Source organism: Branchiostoma belcheri, unplaced genomic scaffold (assembly GCF_001625305.1).
Source record: "Branchiostoma belcheri isolate BF01 breed outbred unplaced genomic scaffold, Haploidv18h27 scaffold10, whole genome shotgun sequence".
Taxonomy (NCBI): Eukaryota; Metazoa; Chordata; class Leptocardii; order Amphioxiformes; family Branchiostomatidae; genus Branchiostoma; species Branchiostoma belcheri.
Genome location: NW_017802380.1, coordinates 2,963,990 through 2,987,558, shown reverse-complemented (window position 1 = coordinate 2,987,558; position 23,569 = coordinate 2,963,990). Strand labels below are relative to the sequence as shown.

Below are 23,569 nucleotides of genomic sequence, written 5' to 3'. Positions count from 1 at the left end.
CATCATCAAGTTAGACAGAGAATTTCTGTTTGTATGTATATCCACAGTACTCACTTGGCATGCAAGTGTTCCATCTTAACTGAAGCGTTTAGTATTGATCATGAAAAGGTGATGCACAAATTTGTCAAATGTTTTTGCCATTCAGAACAATGTTAAAGGCACTTTCTGAGACTGCTGAAGACTGAACTTCTACATTTAGGTCCTTAACATGTCACAATGGTTAACTGGAATGCAAGCAGGGACTCTTCATTAGGTGCAAATCTACAAAAATAGCTCCTCTATCTTTTTACACAGATATCCGTATAATCCATCTGTAGCAACTCTGTATAGATTTCTGTGCAATTCCAAGTATAATTCTAATTGCTTATACACTTGTGTATACACAAACATACATATCGTATAACCATACACAGATCTGTTCATATAATTTCCAAGAGAACGTTTGTCTTACAACGTTTATAATCGTTTGCACTTCTACTATAATCTGCAAGGAGCACTGCTGCATGTTCAAAAGATGTACATGTGCGTACCTGTATAGGGCAGTATCATGTGTATGAAATAAAAAGTCTTAATCAGACAACTGTCAAGTCGAGTGGATGATCAAAATCTAGTTTTTTTTCCCTTGAAAATTACATTGTGCAAAAAGACTGGTTACAAAGTCTTAAACAAAGGCAAAGGTATTGTACATTAGCCTAATATTTATCCCTATACACATGTAGCTCCTTGGGCCCAATCCAGTCCTATATGCAAGAGACACTGGATAGGACAGATCAAGCTGAACAGAGATGGATACCAGGCTGACTATACATACAGTTGTATTTTGAAATAGCAGAGCCAGTTGTGGCGAAAGATACGTCCAGCGTAATTACAGAGCTATGTCATACAGCAGAGCAAACACAATTTGAGGAATGTTATTTTAACAGTAGAGAAAGCAAGAAGGAAGAATTTCTATGGTATCATCAGGATATTCTCTCTTTTTCTTTTACGCTATCTTCCTTTACCTGTCAAGCTGGGTACAGGAAATACTGGATTCTTTTTCATAAAAAGATCTCGGGCAGAATGGCTTGCACTCTGACCCTCCTCAAGCACAGCTAAGAGGATATAACAGTTGGAATGTCCAGAACAGCTTTCAGCTGACCAAGGACTGACTGCAGTAACACACAACAGGAACATCAAGTGAAGGAAAACGATTCTAAGCCAGTCTGGTGTGTTGAACTCATCCTAACTCTATCTACATCACATGTAGGAGCCCTCTACGCGGAAAGTAATGGCTGAGTGGAATGGCTAGCGGGGAGGTGTGGGGAGGGGGGCGGACTGGATTTATTACTGCTGACAGACTCTTTACGAGCTTTAATTTTCGTCCATGTGTCGCCGAGGGCCTTGGCGAAGTGATCGTCCACGGAGCCGGTGATGGAGACGTTGTTGGGGTCGGGTGGTGTGGAGGCGGCGCGGGGCGGTTCTGCAGGCGGCTCCTCCACCTTGTAGTCCTTCCCCAGGCTGCGCCGGAAGTGCTCCTCTATCACCGGGTCTACCACTCCTGGGGAGGACACATATAATAGCAGTTTTATCTCTGATAGAAATGTAGCTTTATGAAGTTTCTACTGATCAAAAAATAATTCTCAAACTTGCAACAAAGATAAACATACAATATCAGTACACACAGGTTAAAAGTGACAGCAAGCACTTAATTTGTACATGTCCAGAAGCAGGATTCCTAACCATTCAACAATACATGCTACATTTTCAAGATGACTAGAAGGAAACTTATCACTTGTCAAAAAATAATAAAAACAGAAAAATACAGTAATCTTCCCTCAACACGATTATTGCCTCTAAGATCTTCATGATTGGAAATGCCAAAAGGATCTAACCTACCACTTTGAGTACCAGTGCTGACGATTTCTTCATGATTGAAAAGGTATGAAAGTTGTGTTATACAAGTGGCAATGATTTCTTCAAGTTCATGGTTGGAAACGTAAGAATGTTTTTAACCTACCCGTGGTGATGATTTCTCTCCTGGCAGCGCCCTGCACTGTTGTGGAGACGCCGTTGCCGGCGGGGGGAGGGGAGACACGGCTGAACGCCGGCGCACACGTGATGACCGACGGTCTCTGTGGCGGGTGGGGCAGCGGGCTGTGGAGGCTCGACATCGGGATCAGCATCGGCTTGGACGCCATCGACATCAACAGTCTTTCTCTGTCCAAGGCTTCCATGTTATTTATCGTTTCTAGGGCCTCGTCTGTGAGATTTGCTGTCTCTTTTACTGACGTTAGATGCCTGGAGAAAACACAAAAAAAGTAACATTAGAATCTAGTTCTGTTGGTGAACAAAATAAACTTGTGACTTTCCCCTTACTTTCTTCCAGTACATGTAAATAATTGGAAAACAATAAGATTTGGGGTTAGCTCCTGTCAGATTCTCTTCAAACTGCAGATTTTAGCTATTACATGTACTATGTATTAGTATATATGTTCAGTTGTACTTGATTACCTTAGCACTGTATATATCAAGTAAGGCCAATGACCTGTTGTTTTTCAGGCATTAGTAATCCTATTAAAGACAGTGTCCCACAACTGGCATGAAACCAGAAAGTAGAATGTATGTACCACCGCCTTGAGCCCTATGCCCTGTTCCACTGGGAGTTTGTCCCCAAGGATGGACCACAGCAAAAATGTCTGTTTAGGATGTGATGATATGACAGTGATGAGAGGCATGTAATAGATGGGGAGGGGGGCAGCATTCAGGGCATACCAGGAGGATTCCCTGATCTCTCCAGGGAGTGAAACCCAGGATGTGATCATGTCAGGAAGGTTACTGGGGATGTAACAGTATACTGTAGTTCACTTTATCTTCCTGGTAGCAAAATTTCATGGTCTGTGAAAAATAAAGGTGTTCATGGAAGTATATGTTCAAGGTGGCGGCAGGTGCAGGAAAAAGAATGGTGATCGATTTGTTAGCAGTAATGAAGAGTTCATGGTACAGAAGTGAAAACCATGAGCATAAAAGTACCATGAAAAAAATCAGAAATTACAGTGTGGCCATGCAAGCTACATGTAATATTCGTATTAATTCTTTGGATGCCAATGAGCACTCTTCAGCATGATTCAATCCTGTTCCTGTTTGGAATTTGTTGATGAAAAATTTCTATCATTTTCTTTCTCCCCTGACAGACGAAAATGAAAACTTCAGGAATGTGACATTACATTTTTCATCAGGTCGTCAACAGTGACAGTCCCAAAAACTACCACCAAATGAAGCCAATGAAATTCTGTCCCAATCAAAATGCAGGAAAAATTGTTATAGTATTACAAATTTCTCAATGAAGCCTCCTCTAGTAAGATTCCCTTTTCAATTAGATAGAGCTATCTCCAGGGAATGTCAACCACAACCTCAAGATTGTGGTGTGTCAGGAGGGCAGACATGTCATGTATCTGTAGAATCCAGTGGCTTGTGGGCAGGATATTGGGGTGAAGGAATGTAATAAAAGGGCAGGGGTTCAGCTCCTGCACCAGACAGAAAACTGGCCTGATGAAATCCACATGCCAGTCCATGTATATCAAGTATCTGGAATCCTTCTACATATAATGTGTATTATATACCTGTTTAAAAGAAGAAAAGGCTTTTACAAGTTTTATCTGTCACATCAAATTGAAATGATCAGCTGGTATGAAAGAAAAATATTGAGATCATAATAGCAAGTACGTGCTGCAACATTTTCTTAAAATGGATTTTTGTTGAACTCAATTATTGAATGAGATTAGCCTTTTTGCCCAAGGGTTACCTAAGGTTAGTCAGGAAAAAGGAAGGAGCTAGTACAATGTGTAGGTTATTAGCATTAGTAGGTAAAGTGACATATATCAGAGAGAACTATGTCAGTGTTGCAGAAGAAAAATCCTACAATCTGCAGTTTTGCATTATGAAGTTTCAGTATTCGTAAGAGAAGGTTGTAGTATATACGAAGGCTTGTTTACTTGCAGAAAGTGTTTCCAAATTGCAGGACAAAATTTGGAGTCATCTGCAATATTGCAGATTATTGAAAAAGGGATTTCTACCGCTGTACATGTATGGGCAATATACATTTCTGGACAGCATTTTCACGTGGGGCCTGGTGCAGAGAAAATGTTGCAGTGACCTGTCAAGAGCCTCACAAACAGTTGCTAAATTTGTCTTCGGTTGGAGAAAAACACTTGTGGAGGGAAAGATAAATGACTGCTTAGCTTGCCTAATGGCAGGGTGTGTGTAGTAAGTCATCACAGGATGTGCAGCATAACTTGTTTTCGTTGGACGCTCTTTACAGTCTCAAGATTTCAGATCTTGTTATGGTATAGGTTCGGTGGCATTTACACACCTTCTCCAACAGGATCCGGACTGTTTATAATACAGATCTCCACAGGACTTATGTAAGCATAATCTTTGTATCACTGAGAACAGGCATGAACCAGGATTGGACTTGACTCCATCTGAGGATGTTTGGATGGTTCCTTCCACTCTATATATAATGTGTACAGTTTGATAGGGTATACCGAAATATCGTGTCTTGTATTCACAACAGCATTTTGCCAATCATCTATGCTAGAAGCACTTATATTCACAATTATACCAACTCTGCAACTAGTGCTGTAATTCACCACCTTTCGCAGAACTTTTATGTTCGCAATTTTTGCAGTCACTTCTGAACTGCAAACTTATCATAAACTGTGAACAAATAATTCACCAACTTTCTTTTTCCTGCACCTGTTGCCACCATGAACATATAGTTCCGTGAACATGTCCACTTTTCTCAGACTGCAAACTTTTGCGACAGCAAACATGCAGTGAATTTATGAGGTTTGCTTCCTTGCATAACTGTCAATGAAGCTGTGAAACCCAGAACTAACTTTTCCCTACATGAGCATGACTGACTGACTGTCTGTGAAACCTTGCATTACCTTGCGGCAGCCCTGGACTGTTTATACTCAGCCAGACAGATCCTGTCCGCTGAGACATGCCAGGAATAGCAGCCATGCTTGCACCAGGTGTGCTGGCACTGGGGGGAACCCAAAGACCTGACCTTTTTAACATGGGATTACAGGGAGGTGGCTCTTCAGAGACTTTTGAAAATAAATCTCAGGCTCAGGCCAAGGGTTGGACCTTCTGGGGGCAAATGGCAGATACAGGAGCTCTGAATCGAAATGAAAATGTCTTCTAATATCATGTTTAGAAGCTAACTAATCACAGGAAAAAGATATGATTAGACTCTATGCAACCAAGGGTGCTTTATTTTAGACACAAATTTCTAACTTCTTACATCATGTTTAAAACGTCCTAACTTGATGCTACCTAGACGTAATCACAGGTAAAAGGCACTATTGTAGGTAATCACTCTATCATCTATGCAATCACTCGTGCTTTATTTGACAAATGACGTTACATGTTGAAGCTCCTTGTTTTGACTTAATATTCTACCAAACACATCTTTGCTACCGGTTGTACATTACTTGGTGCTTGACAATATATATTTACAGTACAACAAGCAAAGACATTCTTAATCTAAGCCAACAGACAGATCAAAGTGGAGGGGGTTGAAACAATCTTTTGTGCATGACTGCTGAAATGATGTAATGACAACAATACCACAGTGCCTGTTTCCCTCCACCACACTCAACATTTACCAAACACAACAACAGAGAGCGACCACAATGGTGTACACTGTACACAAACAAATTAAAGCTTGGGGATCCAGTGGGTAGTCAGCAAAGTGCCAAAGGGATCCTGTAGTGTATCAGGATATCTCTAAACTCGGGTCGAATTATCCCTGTGATTTTTAAGCAAAAGCATACCTGATTGGAGTCTGAGTTTTTGACAAGAAAATTAAATACTTTACGTTTATACCTAGAAAAAATATTTTGTCAATGCCAAATCTAGGTTAGAATAGCACTTCTCTCAGTTCAAAAGACTTCCAAAGCCTTTTACTAAGGTAGGGACAGTTCAGTAATACTCAGGTTAATATGATCAGGAAATTTCAGTATGATGGGATATCAACTCTGTTGGTAGAATGATTATATAACAACTGATATAGTCCTTGGACAGATCAGGTCTGCTGTCTGTTTAAAGATTGATGGACAGGCCTGCAGGCCATGCCGCACAGGTAGCAATCATCTTCCCTACTGCTTTGTTTAATAATGATCCTACCTTAGTACAGTACCTACATTTGTTGGTATCCATCAACTTTGCCATTAGTTCTGGGTCATTGAACATCAGACAGACAGTAACAATGTGTGAGAACCATACATACAGGTTTGCTAACCTGAAAAACCTGAACACTAGTTGAATCTTTGACAATGATTGATCACCAGAAAACATGCTAAGCTGTTGGAAAATTTGGGTTATATCAAGCAGGAAACCAAGTTGTTCAGTGGTACTTTGTTAGTTAGTATCATACCACATTCATATCTAGCTGGGACTATAGTGAACCTAGTGGTTGCTAAGAAAACTGTCATTCAATTTAGCTATCTGGGTTAACTTATATTCCCTTGGTCACTTGCTACACGAAAACCAAAGTAAAAGATAATAAAGACTACCAGTACTTGTAACATGCACACCAGCAGAATAACATGTTCAGATGTTGAATGAATACAAACACTTTATTATGCACACAGTTGTTGTTACAATATTTGCAATTAAAATATCAGTTTAGAAAACGTTAAAACCCTTTTGGTATATACTGTGGAGCCTTTCGCCACTTCTATAGCCCTTGGGCCACACAGTTGCGCAAGCTCTCGAGCAGGGGGCTAGTCCACTGGTAACAATTTAACGGGCACTGACAGGAATTTCATTGTGTGAAAATGAAGCCCCAAAGTCATGACCTGAGGATCTAGGAGGTGGTAGTGGGACTATCATCACCAACCATCTCCATCACTGTCTAGTCTCCAGCTCCCCTCACGGCGGTCGGTTGCTAGGCTAAAAGTCGCATTACTAGGGAGGTATCGGGTTACAGAACGCGTTCGAACGTGGCTGCGCGGGAGTCCCGGGCCGGCCCGGGGGCAACGGGTAAAATTTGAAAATAAACAAAAGTAATTGGAGAGTAAATACTCGTCAAAATAAAATGTAATAAGTGATTTTGTTTACCTCAAATGTTATTCTTGCACTGCCTTTGCTCCACTTTGTGTACATTTGCTTCCAAATGAGATCAATTTCGGATTTCAAAAAGGGTTCACGAGAACCAAACAACTGTTTTTAAGTGGCCCCGAAAATTAAAAATAAGTTTAGATTTTTGGATTTTTAGAAATATTACACTAAATTTAAACTTTCTGTCTTAGGATTTTTTTATTTTTTAACTAAAACTCGACTTACAGTCAAAAGAAGAGCTAAAAACGCAGTGTTTTAACTTAAAATACCGATAATTCATAATCGCGGCCATATTTAAAAAATCCCTAAGACAGAAATCTAGCGGAAATCGTTCCTCTTCCAAACAAGACCTCAATGAGGTAATTTGAGCGATTTTTGGGAATGGTTAAAATACCATGTTTGCACGCGTGCTATGACACTTGGATATGGGGACCTGGATTTTATAACAGCGTCAACAAGAATTCTGACCTTCAAGGTCACCCACGATGACGGCAGTAGCTTCGTTACATGTTACATATCCACAATAAAATCACGGCATAGATGTAATGTTTTGAAAACGGTTCATATTTGTGGAAAGGTGGATTTTTCCTGTTCCGTGGTTCCCAAGTAAAAAAAGGGCTTGAAGTAGCCGGTTGTAGCGACTTTACTGTAAATGACCGCGGGTAACCCCGGATCGAACGCCCACTCTATTCGAATGACGTCATATCGAACAAGATTCGCGGGTTCGGGGGATTCGATCTCCATAGTAGCGGAGTGGGACTTTGGGGCCCAAATCTGACCATCGTGCCTGTTGTGTTTTAGGGGCCTGAACTGGCTAGGGTCACCCTGTTTGGTTTCTCCCACATTTGGTTCTACTTTCCGTGTATGTCTGCAGCCTCCAAATTTACTGCTAGCATTCATGTATCTGTGTAGAGTCAACTTATGGCATTCATTCCCAGTCCCTATTCTGTCAAACCTGTAGTACAATTGACTGTGTCTTCCTAAGGACCACCTAGCCCAATTTAATGTAGATAATTTTTTCCCATTGACACAAGTATTACATATGTAGTCAAACTTGTCTAAGACATGACCACCCAGGGGACCGGAAAAGTGGTCTTCTTAATCTTAGACAAGTTGTCTTCTTATACAACAAGCAACGAGGCCAAGTAGAACAAAAATGCAGCAAATTTTCAGCCATTTTACAATAGACTGCCCCATTGATTTAACAGTTTTAAAATGAGAGCAAGCAGTTCAATGGTTGCCATCTGGAATACATTGAGAACTTTCTGACACAATGTTTGATTCATAATGTGCCTACACTGGCCTGAGGACCACTGTATGCTGATAACACCAACCAACCTGTTTGCACATGTCTGACCTCTGACCTTAATGGCTTCCTGTGTTCTTTGATGCGTCTGAAAATACTGTATTTCACCCAACAAACTCAACAGAGGCGGTCACATCAAACAAACTCATCTCTAGGAACCAGGATATATGTATTTATAAACACAAATGTTCAGGTATCAATGGCAACTAGGTGACCAGGCCCAAGTTTGAAGTTTTTACACTTTCAACCCATCACTTCAAGTTTGAAAAGATAATTTTGTGAAAAACTTCACGCTAAATTCACTATCAGGATGAAATACAAACGTTCGAAGCTTCTTCAAATTTCAAAATTTCCAGTCTCTCTCCAAAGTTACACGCTCCACTGTTTCTAGTGCCTACACAGGCCAGCTCCTTGGTTCCAGGGCTAATATGCTCAAGGAAATTACACCACAACCTATCCCTGTTTCCTTGTTTATGTACTCACGTTTGTGTGCCAGCACACTTCATGGTCGCGACTTTGGCTCGCTGGTCCTCGTCCATCCCGAGGACGTGCGACAGCTCGCGCCTCTCCGTGCTCCGTCTGTGCCGCTCCACCTTCGAGGGCTGCTCCTTCAGGACCGGCGAGTGCCGCGGGGAGGGGGGCGGTCGCGAGTTGCAGTCCCCATTGTGTAGAGCTGTGCAGGAGAGACAAACAAAAATTTATTTTTCCCTGAATAGCTGTAGAGTGGGACGCATTGCCATCAAGTACAGTAGGAGCATCCTCACTAGATACTAACTAACTCTGAGATACTGCTGAAATGAAAATTGTCACTAATTTTTTTCTTAGATACCTTGCTTCAAACTGTAGAGTTTCTTTCCAAAACATGGAAATCAGATATGGCAGACTTCACACACTTACCCATTCTGCATTGTGGCCTTTCCAGAAAAAAAAGCACTATACAGTACTGCTAATGACAATGCTGCATTGTGTATACAGGAAATTGTAGAAAATAATGAACAGACACAGACAGGCATACACACAGACAGAGAAGCTGAAAATAATACTTCACTTAGTTAGTGGTCAAGTAAAAGTCCTAAAAAACACATCACACTTTAACCAATGAACAGTCCCTGTAAATCTTACTACACATTGATTGAGTACTGTAATATAACCTCAAGGTACCCATATCAATGTCATTCCCTGGGGGTCTGGGGTTGTAGCTGGTCATTAATCCCCCACTGAGGCAACCAATTTGTACTGCTACCCTGTAATTACCCTATCCAATCTATTAGCCTGCTGGAAGAAAACATTAGGCATCACAAAGACCCTATTTTCTTCCTATCCTGCCAGTTGATAAAACATCACTGTCATCCTCTTGGAGGGCTTGCCTATTCTGTGAGTAGAGGGGGGATCATCGAATGAATCAAACCAATAAAGTAAAACAAGGTAACATTTTATGGCAAGGAAATATTTCTGATATATTGTTCTTGACACAATGACTGAGGTTAGGTACACAAACAAATGATAACAGCAAAATAATAATCATGTCCTGTACACGTGGCTTCTTTCAACATCCAATCTCAAGAAGTACTCAATACATACCTAAAATCTAAATCTGAACTGATTTATTTACTGTGGGACCCCCTCTCTCCCCCTCTACCCCACAAACATCCAACTCAGACTGATGCAAAGTGCACAGACAGCCCCAAGGTTTCATGGAGGTTAACCATTACCTCATCCCCCTACCATCTGCATATCTTCAGACATAACAGGACCTACACTAGTCTACACGAAGACACTGTGTAGTAAACAGTAAATATGTACTCTAAAACTTTAGGTGATTGCATATCAAGTTCGAGCTAAGATTGCACAAACTAAGGTTATATAGTCAGAGTGAAGTACTTGCCAGGTTCAGACTTGGAAGACTCCATGTCAACACTAAGGCACGCAGAGTGAGGTTACTTCCGAGCTGTAGGTGCAAAAGAATCTCTCCCAGAGCCAACTCTACTGCAGGCTGCACATTGTTTCTGCCTGGACTGGGGCCTAGCGACCTGTCACAGAATTCCCCCCATTTGTTTGGGGGTCCCAGGTTGCAGAGGATGCCAAAAATGCCAGGAATTCTGGCCCTGTAAAAGCTGCCTGTCCTTGCTGGAGTCAGACCCTGTGTAATCCCGCCAGCTATGTTAACCCTGCAGCCACAATACCGACTTCCTCCACAAACCTGACCCTAGCTCAACAATTATGCAGTCCTCCAGGGCTCCCATTGGCTGGAGGGAGATTCAGATATGTGGCAAATAGCTGGGGATCGCTCAGGGCCCCTGAAAGTATCTCAGAAATTCTGGCTAATTTCTGGGCACCAAATATTTGCAGTATCTGGTATCTGGCCAAAACATGCCCATCTGGAGACAACAAAGCCGCCACTGTTTGGGGCCCACATGGACTTACTTTGCTGCCTGACTGCCCTGCTTAGCCCCACCAGGATGTCTGTCTCCTCACAACTGGGAAAGTACACTGTTGCATAGGTTGGGAGGGTTGCACAGGTTACTGTAGTCTTGTACAGTATATAGAAACTATTAGGAGATCAAGCCAGACAAAGAGCAGGAAGACAGCCAATGTCATGTGGAAGGCCACACATGCCAAATGATTTTCCAGCTTTGAAGGTTACATCAAAGTCATAACAGCATGCCAACTCAACTTATACTTCAGCAATATATACACTAATTCAGTAACTAATTAAGACATACTTTTTTGTCCAATGCAAAAACGATAACCATGTAGATCTACTGAATTTTTCTAATGATCCACATACACAGTCTACTTTAAATACATAATCACGTTACCTACAGGTAGCAACACAAATCTTTAATTCTGAAAACTAAGTAAAGCAACTAGATGAACGCTTCCAAATTTTCAATTAATTTTTAATTGTTTCTATATCCATGTCAACACACTTATTGAGAAGAGAAGGATGACATCACATGTGCTTGGCAAAACTCTTGAGGCAACTTCTAAAAGTATGACAAAGTTAGTAACACCTACCACACCTTCAGTCAATAGATCTGCTCCACCCATTCACAGGGTGTTGATGGTTTAGCCCTCTCACTTCAAAGGCTTCTAAAGACCTGATAACTCCCACCATTTGTTTAGGTCATTACATGTCAGTAAATCTCTAATTAATGAACTGTGACAATATGGTGTAAAGTGGAAAATTTCACGCTCTGGGATCACCCAGATAATTGCTAGAAACACAAAAGGGGAGACTAGACAAAGGCCAAGACATAAATACTGGTTTAAATCAACATTTAGAAGGTACAAACCTGGGCAGAAATACTATGGTTGCTGTAAATTAACACAAGGTCAGACAAAATGGGGAGGAAGGGAGTGAGTTAGTTAGTGAAGATTGTGTAATCAGCTGGTACAGGTACATAACAATACAAAGGCTACCTTATCAATAAAATCTTTTACCTCTTGTAACTTTGTCTATGTGGTCAATAAACTTTTACCTGGAGCTCATAATAAGAAGAGTGCCTAAAGCTGATGTACTGAAGCTGACTCAATTTTCTAATACCGTAGCTTCTTTAGCTGATGTCATCATTTTTAAAACTTAGTAAAGAAGTTACTATGTAACAAAATACATTCTGCTACACTGGATAACTTGCACATAAAGAATTCCACAAGGCAGAAAATAACAATTGATCAGAATGACAGGGCACAAAAAGTTTAGAAAATTACAAGCAATATCAAATGTAGCCCTTTACCATGTGTCTAAAATTGTAGCCCAAAAGAACCGGTACTATTTATACCTTAAAAGGCTTTACTTCTAGAGCATCTACTTTTAGACTTCCAAGAAGACAGATACTGCCAGAATGCTTATATTTCATCTAAGGCTGTTAAAACAATTAATCTGCCTGACCCATCTGGTACTGCCAGATCAGATAATGTAAACTTGACTTCTACTCTCCATTTGAACTTGGATTTGTTTAGATAAAGAGCCAAAGGCCAAGATGTGCTCCTCAGACAGTTGTGTCTATTTCCTATCCATCTTAACCCACGCACCAGACCCTGGGCCAGCGATGGGTGCATCTGTCAATGACACACCTTTAAGATGCCCTGCATACTCACAGTGCACTTGGAAGGGAGATAAAATTAAGACTGAACTTCTAGCATGCATGTACTAGGATGTTGAAATTTAGCATTATTTTTGTGTGTAATTATGTCAAGAATAAAGCCAATACAGTACTTGACTGTGTCAACATGAAGGGTAAATGATACTGTAACCTTCTTTCTACTCAGCTCTTCTGCATCAAATTTGAATAGGATATCAGCTAGCATAAAGTTAATCTCTCCTATTCCTAAACTAATAGCATTTCAATCACTTTCATACATCTGGTTTATTGTCTACTTTAAATTCCTTTGCACACAGGGGATCATCTGGAGACTCACATGTACAAAATGGAGCCAACTGTAACTATTAGCCATCCCCCATAGTTCCTACAGCTCCAAATGTTGCTGTCTGTGGTGGCCAGTGACATTAGGAGCCAGCAGAAATAATGGAGGATGGCACCCAGGCTAAGTAACTACGGGGTACTCTTCTTTTTCTCTGGCAGTTCAGTCTAGCAGACTATCTCAGTATCTGTGCACCTTTGGTGACTTCTTGTGTACTTCTTCTGGGTACTCAGGCTAACAGATAAAGTGACTGGTCCCTCCGCAACCCGACACCTGCCTCTGTTTGTCCCACAAACCCCTGATGCACCAGTACACCTGACAGGTAATCAACACTTCCTCACCACACCTCCACACTCTCCCATCAGGTCACGACCTCCTGACAGGTGACACAGCACAGAACACACCTGATGGACAGGTGAGAAACCTCAAGATGGGACACCTCAGGGAGCAGGTAGGAAGATGGTATCAAGACTTCCTCACTTGTCCATTAGGTCATTGACCCAATGACAATCATTTGCATCTGCTTTAATTTGTGTGTGTTAAATTAGGTTATTTGTCCATACACATATCAAGGATGGCAGTATAGATACCAATAATGTCAATTTCAAGAAATTACATTATTTTGGCTTGGATATCTAGCCTGGGTGCCATCCTATTTGTATGCCGGGGCTCCCATACTCACTCCCTATTTCTTAGCAAGCAAGCATGGGAGCCCCTGTTTACAAATAGGATGACACCCAGGCTATTGCATATAATCTTCCAACAGGTTTCTATTCCCAGAATGAATTATCTGCTATGGTTTATACATGATGCAACACCTGTTTTCCTCAACTGCATCTCGGACTATTCCATATTGCTGACAATTGCAACATTTCTCCCATGTCTGGATATGTAATCTGTCCGATATGAAATCATATCAAGATAGAACTTGGCACCAACTGCCTGAAAACTTTGGTGAAGTGCCAATCTGGCACTGATATGCCAGTATTAAACTACATGTTGATGACAGACATCCAGCCCTATGCCTTTAGCCTTGACCTGGTATAAACCATGCCTCAGCGACAGTCTGTTTCCTAAATAGTGTATATATCACAGGCACCACTGTACCGGATATGTGAGAAAACAAGTTACATGTATGCTCAGAGTCAGAAATTGAAGAAGACTTTCCTTGCTTTTAACCCATGCATTCTAAAGTACAATTGGCCATTACAATTTGAATCACTGCGTTTTAAATTTCAGTAATTGACTTCAAAGTAAAACCTTGTCCAAAATCTTAAGATATCTTCAACTGAATTCAAATCAATCCAGGTTTGCTCTTCTAACTTACCTGTTTGATGAATTTTGCTTTAATTTACTCCAACAAAAGATGCAGATAGAGGCTCCCATACTCACTGTACTCACAAAAAAAAGTATGGGAGCCCCTGGGTAAAGTAAATAGAAAGGCACCTAGGCTATAACATTGACAATGGAGTCATTAACAGGGAGTTTGTACCAGTATAATAATGCCCCAATATCTAAAAGCCAGAACTGCTGCGAAGGACCAAAAATAGAGCTACTACAACTAACTCTGTTACTACGTAAGGCTACATATATATTCATGGCCGTGCGATTACTGGGGAAACAGACCTGTACATTCACTCCAGGTTTACCCAGGACACAGTGCATTCTGTCAAGGACAAACTCAGCCAAGTGATTACCCACACCGAGGGGGGTTCCAACCCCACAATGGAGTCAGTCTGGGTCACTAAACCACCATTACCACAATTCACTCCCCGAATCACGACAAATACAGTCTGTTGCGCAACAGAACAAGTGAACTTACCATGGCCCCTCCAGGGTTGGAAGGCACTGCGGCCATGCATAGTCACCAGCACATGAACCTCGCTGTCTGTCTGTACCCTGCACAGTCAACTCCGGCTCCCACCACTTTTCAAACCTGTTATTCAGTCTTTCCCGGCTTTAGAATAAATGCAAAGGGAAGGAAACGGTGTTTATGTCCACTGAACAAAGTGTTTATACAAGGTTTTGCTCTCTGGTTCTGACTTTTTGCTCCCCTGGAACACAAATAAACAGTGGAACCACTTGCCGGCCTGGAGCTTTACGTCTATACAAGCGAGGACCAATTACCAGCAGTCTGCATGGAGAAATATCTTCAGTGCTGGCCAAGGGATGTCAGCCCCAGTTTGAGCCAACACAAAGCACACACCACGCCAGGTTGTTGAACCAACAAAGGTCCCGTGGTCTGCTCTAACAAACTGCACCTTGTTTGGTCGGGTGGAGGGGGTAGGCGTGTGGTCAGTGGGTTGTATTTTTTAACTCCAGCCATGCATGGTCCCCTGCTAGTCTGAGAGCTGGGCTTAGATGACAACTTCTCCGCCAATGGGCGCCGAGAAAGGCCGAGGTGCGGACAGGCCTCTCTCTGAGAAGGCATTCAGGATTCCCAGGCCATGGGACGAAAACCGGGAGAAGACCCCTTTTGAAGGGCGGCTCAAGGGTTTGGTTGCCAAGGCAACCAGGATCATAGTCCTACCGGCAACCAATGGAAAGTAAATAGGGTGTAATGACACAAAACATGAGACCCTCTCACATACAATGTATACACTGTAGTACACAAAGGCACCATTGTAATTCGCCTAAGTTTGAAGTTTACACTCCAGGACTGCAGAGTGCAAACTGGAGGAAGTAGGGCTGACAGGAGCTCCCTGAGCTGGGCAAATGTGAAAACAACTGCTGACATGCAGACATAGAAACACAATTCTACAGAAGGCATGGAGGCACTGCAGACTGTGGATTTGGAGTCCAGCAGTATTTAGCATTTATGAGATTGTGGTTAACCACCAAAATTAAGTTTATGACCAATAATCTAAAACAGTCAGATATAATTATACCCATACTAAAACTGTATGTAACGACTTGGCAATTTCTAAAATAGGTCTTTGAAGGCCATTAGCCATGTAGACAAAGCAGTCAGGTCTAGATCACATGGTAAATGTGCTGAATTAGCATTTCACTGATGGAGGATTTGTCAAAGTAAACACTGCAAAGTCAGCAGTATCCCTATAGGACGAAAGAGGCTGGGGTAACGACCTCACGCTTTTGTACAAAAACAAGCATTGCAAGGAAAAGAATATCTGGATGCCCGTCTCCACCTTGAGTTTCGTGAAAAAAATAGCAGTACTACATTGGGGGTACTTAATTAGTCCTACAAATTTATAAAACACAAGAATTTCACTAAATATGGGCAATCAGGCACCTTTTATCAAATTCATGCAAAACCAGTCTGAAAAAACTGACTACTGTTATGACATAGCATCTTGAAAAAAACTGCCACAGTAAATCCAATGTTTGGATAATAACGGTTTTACACTGTGGTTCATTGGTTTTTAATCACCGTGGCATCCAGGCTATCCCTTACCTTCCTTTGAGTCTATGACGTATCAAAAGAGGTAGCACCAATTTGACGTTTGCGCAACAAGGCCCTCTAGTGAGCAACCATAGTACTGCACATTTTGAACATTCCTAAACATCCAGTACTTGTGTGAAGTTGTGTTAGTTCTATGTTCCAAAGTACAAGTCCCAAATACACAGTAGAATGGTACTGATACAGGGCTGGGCTAAGACATGCAGAAAATAAAAGTGGAGAACAACTCATGATTAATGCAGACAGGTGCAACACCTGAACAAATGAAAGTCACTTCAAAGGGAGGTTGTTGACCTAAATCATGTATAACAAGAGCAAGAAAAACATTAATGGAACTTTCTGTTTACCATAACAGCCTTTCATATTTCAGTATTCTTACTCTAGACTTAGCAACTATGACTGGCATATCTTCCTTCAGATTATATGCCAATACAACAAAATTCTTGTTGGGATCTTCTCTTTTGGGAAAATATACATGTCTTTGTAAGCAATGGCACATAGTGTAGGATATAGTGGTCTATCAAGTCACAAAGCTCAATACACAGCAAATTTGTGGCTTCACATAAACAGTTTATTCAGCATGTAGAAGACATGTCACAGTGGACCACACTGCTCCTCCCATATTGACACAACTGGATTCACCATAACAATAACAACAGATGGCTCAGATTAGCACCAATTTACACCTAATTCTTGTTAATCTCTCTCCCTCCTACAGATTGTTAATCCTGTCCTATGCCCAATCAAAATCTGTACATGTGCACTTGCTCCTAGATCCTTGGACAAACTAGATAAATCCAAGATCAAGATTTTTGAGATAGCTTGAGGCCAATATTGTGTGATGATGCCTGTTCATCTGGCATCTAGAAGTATAACAATAGGATTTAAAAGTGGGACTAGTGAAAACCATCACGCAAGTAACAGTACAGGGAAGACCAAAGCAACAGAACATCAGACTCCTCCCTGAAATTGTGAGATATGAAACACAAGTGGCATGTCTACAATGTCTGGTATTTCAAGGAATGATGGGAATGCAGACCCATGACCTCTACCCACTTGACCTCTTGATTTGAATTTAGCTGATGGATTATGTGATGACACACCACTGGAATGCAGACACACGACATGGACACACATCAACTTTTTATCAAAACTCCTCAGGTAGCTATTCTTATATGCTACCATTACACTGTACATCAACCTGTGTCTATCTAAGGTCATATTTGGAATGCAGGCGACATAATATGAATGCACTTGGCATTTTTATCATACGAATTTGACAGGTGGGCAGATTTATCAGACCACAATTTATCTTCATGCCAAAACAAAGCACTTGAACACAGACACGTAATCTTGATACAGCTGACATTTTTAATGACATGTGGCTAGGGTGGCTACCTTTACATGATGTACAAATATCATTAAAAATACAGCAGTCCAGACCAAGGTTCATCAAACTTATTCAAAGCTTTTTCCCCACACAAACTACAAAAACTATCAAGATCATTAGCAGACTTAACTGGAAACCTGACTTGTTTGAACTCATTCATCAGGCTTGGTAATTCTCTTGTCACCCTCCAATATTTATAGTTAACACTTGTCAACTAAAATGGAAAAACTGCAACATTTTTGACAACTCATCATCCTGTTGTTCTCTTTATTTTTGCAGTTGTGTAAACTGAAATTTTGAACAGTTTTGCTTGGCTGCATTTTCTTGACCCCATTACCAAAGGAAGGTAACCTCCCTAAAGTAACACTTCAGCACACTTCGGTACCCATTGTGTGTTCCTAGTTACAATCAAGAAGTCAACATGCAGCAACATTTGTCAGGCCCAACTTGTCTGGAGTAAAACAGAAGACAGCCTGTTCCTACATAACTACACAAAATCCTAACCCCTGCCTATTGTTGCAACCTCTACCCAATAGCCAATCAGCTCAGAGCACGGTGTACCGAAGTGAAATCATTCATCGCAAGTTACACCGAAGACCTGGCAACGTGAACTTGCACATTGATGTGATTATGTTCAGAGAAAGGCAGTGGATATAATCATTTCTTTCAGGAGTACAGCGAAACAATGCTCTTGTCAGAGTCACTGAACAGAGACAATCAGCTCAGTGGCAAGGAAAAAACTGAACCAGGTAAAGAAATTGCTTGGTTAGCATTTTGGCAACCCCTCACTCTATCAAACATCACTGTAGGCAACAGTTTCTCACCTTGCACTAGCAACATCAAATATTCAAAACCAAAATATCAATAGAGCATTCACAAACATTCGCACCATACATCTAGAAACCCTTTCTATAGTATTGACCAAAGACATACTTTCAACAATACTGTGACATACATCGAGAATAAAGCACCTGAAACATTGTCCCAATTTCTTTCATGAAATGTTGACACTAGCAATGGTAACTTTCTGGCTGGGTGGTGCTGAATAAGTGGCTAGTGTTACCCATGGATAGGGGTGAAATGACCGTGAACCACCCGCATATTGTACGGAGCAACCATTGGTACTTTTTTTCTTTACAGAAGATGACAACACAAGCATGACACATATTTACCTGAAAGGAAACATTAGTAAGTTCTCCCAGAATTTAATAATGCAAAATACTATTATAGCCATCTATCTAACTATTCAGAAAGCAGTCTTTTATGCTTTTTTAATTTTTATGGGTTGATATGACAAGATTATGTCATGAATGTATGAGAGACAAGAATTTAAGGCAGAGTAGAAAACTGTTGCTTACTTTGACAGTTTTGAAACACAGCTAAAACAAATCTACATTTTCAGCTATTTACACTTGTACATGATAACATTTTGGTAGGCTCCTGTTCAAATATCACGAAATGTCTAGAGACTGTAGACACAGTATATGAAATGGATTATATGATAACTGATCAAACAAAGCAGAAACTTACTTTCCAAAGGTCAGTACTACCAAGTATCAACTATGAAATCAGCAATTCTGTTGGTGACTGAAACAGTTGCTCTGAATTATGAAACATTTTATTTTAAAACATTCCTACCCTGGCTCTTTGACAGTTCGAGTGTTGATCTGCTGCAGGTTAGATCCTGAGCTAAAAATAGATCAGAAGGTTGCTCAAATTAGAAACACAGCCACTTGTCACTTCAAGAACCTTGCATTCAAGCTGGCTGCTAATTTCTAAAGGACAGGTGTAACAGCAGCTATAAATACATGCACTAAAAGCTTTTCCCTGATTAAATTTCCTTATAGGCCGTCAAGATCTATACTTAGTTTCACTTGACTCAAGTTGACTGTCATATTTCACTGTACAATGAGGCAAAAATAATGACAGTGTACAGGCAAATAATGGCAGTTACAGTGTACTACTGTGACTGCCTTTTATGATGTACAATATACCTATTGCTGCTTACATGTTTTCAGTGTCCATAATACATCATAATAACTCTACACTATAGTTAACAATGTTGACAAGCTAGTATCTGATATCTTGCCAGTAATAATTATCTGGCAGGGATTGAAGCACTCTGGTTAAGATTTCAACGGCTCCAGATTGTTCTTTATACAGTATGTACTGTCCTGCTGTTATCAGATTTCAATAACAAGCATATACGAAGGACATGGCAGTGTGTCTTACCCAACTAAAGAGATACCTGACAGGGAATCCACTAGCTATGAATAATAGGTCTGACCTGGAAAGATAATTGACTATGGCTAAACTTATAACCACCAGATATTAGCTTGAGGGAAGTAATTTTCTTTGGAACTAGTGAAGTGTCTTATCTGCTGAAGATAAGGAAAGACAGAGATAGAGAGATAGACAATAGAGACATGCTAAATTTAGGAGCCAATTTGAATTAGAAAATCTCATGAACAGCAACAAAACTCACATTGCATTTTGGACCACCTTCTTTTATGGCTGCAATGCTAACATGAAGCTAGTATAGTGGCAAAGTTCACTATTCACTGATGAAGTCAGCTGCAAAAACATTGGTTAAGTAATCCTTTAGATTTTGAATTGAAGACCTTCATTCTCCAACAAGGAAATTAAAGTAGAATTGAGTACATTTGTCATTTATAAACAGTTCCCTTCAGCCTTCCCACTTGCAAAGATATCTTTAGAGCATAGATACTTGTACTATATATACATTTTGTTTCTAAACAGATGGTCCTTGTCTAAGTCATGTCCGTAGACTCCTCTGTATCTACAGAGTTACTTCTTCTGACAGCCTTGGAATCTATTTGTTTGTAAGTGACCAGTAGCTCAAGTATACATTTGGTACATGTCCATAAGGGCCACTTTTTATGTCGAATTTTGCGACATAACAACTGGAGATGTCGAAACTGGCAACTACGGAAACAGCTTTTGTCGTCATATAGAGAGGAATTTATGGGAAGAAAAACTTGTACAGCAGCAAGTTGGAGACGGACAGGAACATGCAACTTCAGAGAATGTCGGGAGAGTCACGCAACATAATCCAAGCGCAACAGGTGTTCTGCTATACTTCTTGGTGATGTGTATAAAGCATCCCGGCTTCGCTGTCCCTGTCCCAATGACGGTACATATCTTGAAAAACTACGTATAAATCAGGCCTTAGTATTATAAGTATATATGGATACCTAATGAAATGGGGTCAGTCCATCTCACTTTCTGTCAGCAGCCTCTCTGGTGGCAGGAGGTGCCAATGAAAACAAACACTGTTGGATTTGTTTTGTTTTGTGTTACCACTTGTTGGAATGTCCTGAATCAAAGCTACAGTTTCCAGATATCACATATAGACTCCTGTGTTTATCTATGAAACTGTGCAGTTAGCACAGTGTAGTACTGTGATAATTTCATCAGGTTGGCAAGAGACATACGATATATGAAGGTTCTTTATTCAACAACCATGCAGTGGGTTTTTACATCCAACATTTCGTTGACCGTCTATTGAGATTCTGTCACCTTCACCCCTTAAAAACATACATTCACCCAAATGTCAAGTGTGAAAATCCACTGGTTGTTGTATGAAGAAAATTATACTTAGTCTGGTAATGTGAATGTTGTGTGTGGTATGAGGCAACTTGTACCAACACTCCTCCCCACTGGTGTTACAAGTATGCAGAGAATGCTTCTAGAGAAAGGTGTGGAGAAGCATGATACTGCTACACGACTGAGGTTACCAAGGACAACCAAAGCCCTCCCTTTCAGACAGGCCACTTGGGTGTTTACTGACTGCCACTGGATCATGTAAGAACTCCAGTTATGCCCTCCCTTTGCTAGTTACTGACATTTAAAACCAAACCTTAAGTAAAATGTGTGCAGAGGTCTTGCACTTCACCAAACATTCTACAGAAGGAACTCAATACCCACTGTTGGCAGGTTTAGACTTTTTGCAAGCTTGTTAAATTTGGCAAATGATACAAGAGTTGACATGCCACAGTGATGTTTTTCCTGTCTTTCTAGTCTACCACAAGTGATGTATCTCACACCTCCCAGAAAACCACTCAATAATTATCTTCCAGGAGTGTGTATAAATGATTACCTCACAGGAATGTGCACTTTCATTCCCTGACTGGCATTTGGAATAAAATATTTGTCTGGAAATATGCAGTTACCCTAGAACCTCCATGACTAGCAATGAGACTTCAAAAAGACTTACTAAATGCCATGTCTACAAGTGAAGACTGTCTACTTTGGGACATGTTCTACTGAAAGCCCTCCTCCAGTCAGACTTCATACACCTGCCAAGTACACACCTGTCCAGATCCGCGAGGCACCTGTGAACTAACGACCACAAAGACAACAAAGGACTCACCATTCTTTTGTTGATTATCACCATAATGACTGGCAATAAAGAAGCCCTGGCACTGTGAGTAGTCCAATTAACTACCTAATTCCTAGGAAAGATGGCAGATTTGTGACAGGGCCCTTTGGGACTTAAAGAAAACTCCAGATAATCTTCAGCATGCTGATATACAACTCCCTTGTGCCTGTTCATGTATCTCACATTCACAATACCAGATCTGCTGCACAGTACAACTTTAGATTACCCAAACCTAAGACGAACAGTAAGAAGCGCTCATTCCTGTATCGTGCTATATCGTTGTGGAACGACCTACCTTATCATGTCAAGACACTGAGTAACCTTCTCACGTTTAAGAAAGCCATAGTAAACAGTGTCACATGAAGCCGACCTCTAGTTTTTAAATTGTTAATATTCATTTATGCGTTCCTTTAAATGTTTGATGTTTGATGTATTTTTGTCTTTTTAAACGTTTGCACTGTATCTTATGCACTATTTCCTATGTATATAATTATGTAACGATGTGCCTGTATTCCATGTATTTGAGCCTTGGAAGACTAGCCCTGCAGGGCTAAAAGGTTTCGAAATAAATGAAATGAAATGAAATGAAATGAGAGTGTAACCAAATACTACTACTATGGAAGGAAAAACAACGATAGAGGGAAATAATATATTAATCTTTTTCCTGCTGAGGTACAATACCGTACATAGCTCTTGGACATAAAATGTGTACTGATAACTTTGGCAGAATGCATATAAAATACTTACATAATTATACATCTTATCATGATTTCAATATGCATCTACTACACCACTGATTAGCATATGTCTGAAACATTTTCTGCCTGACATATAAAGCATTATACATCATACTCTTATCATTCATACTGTATAATTGCCTTTGTAGAAGTGATTTTTTTTGGCTTGTAACAATATTTGTGCAGGTGGAATTCCTAGATCTGATGCCAATCCAAAAACATGCATAATGTAAAGACTTTTGGTGCACATAGATCAGGACATCATGCTCATATTATAATAACATTCAGACTCAAGGAACAGCCAGTCAGTTTTCTCCCTCCAAAGTTGATTTTGCACACTGCAACTGTTATACATTTTGTACTAACAAAGCAAACTATACACAGACTGCCACAAGTAACAATACCAGTCTAAAACTGGAGCTGGGTCCTGAATAAGCAGGTATTGTGCTATACATCTGTTTATTGACACTTAGTATAAAGTCTATGGAAATCCAGACTAGGTGATCCTATGCACAAACACTACATGGATGCTTAGAGGTGCCATGCCGTCATAGCTGCTGCCCTGCTGACCTGCTACAATTTGGACCTGGCCTTATCAAAGCTTGAGGTCTAGGCTTCTCAAGAGGAAATAATACTTAATTCCAGGAAGGCAGGAACGTGTTCCAGGAAATTACCCTTTACAATAGAGGTTAAGAAAAACTGTGAAATGATAGAACAGGAAAAATTATACATATTCAATATTATTGGTAATAATGCAGCTATAACTTATTATTAGAAGTGT

General features: G+C 40.5%; 1 protein-coding gene across 4 annotated transcripts in view; it reads right to left on the bottom strand.

The window, feature by feature from the left end:
* Positions 1-90: 90 nt before the first annotated feature.
* The window catches only part of LOC109471015 (transcription cofactor vestigial-like protein 4), a 25,312-nt gene continuing 1,833 nt past the window's right edge, over positions 91-23,569 (bottom strand). The window contains exons 1-4 of one of the 4 annotated variants that reach the window (XM_019770201.1): positions 14,966-15,342; positions 8,897-9,086; positions 1,997-2,277; positions 91-1,537 (exon numbers count right to left, since the gene is read on the bottom strand). In XM_019770201.1, the coding sequence (XP_019625760.1) occupies positions 1,254-1,537; positions 1,997-2,277; positions 8,897-9,086; positions 14,966-14,978 (768 nt within the window). In that variant the 5' untranslated portion in view covers positions 14,979-15,342 and the 3' untranslated portion in view covers positions 91-1,253. The other 3 variants (XM_019770183.1, XM_019770191.1, XM_019770173.1) reach the window with 3 other exon arrangements.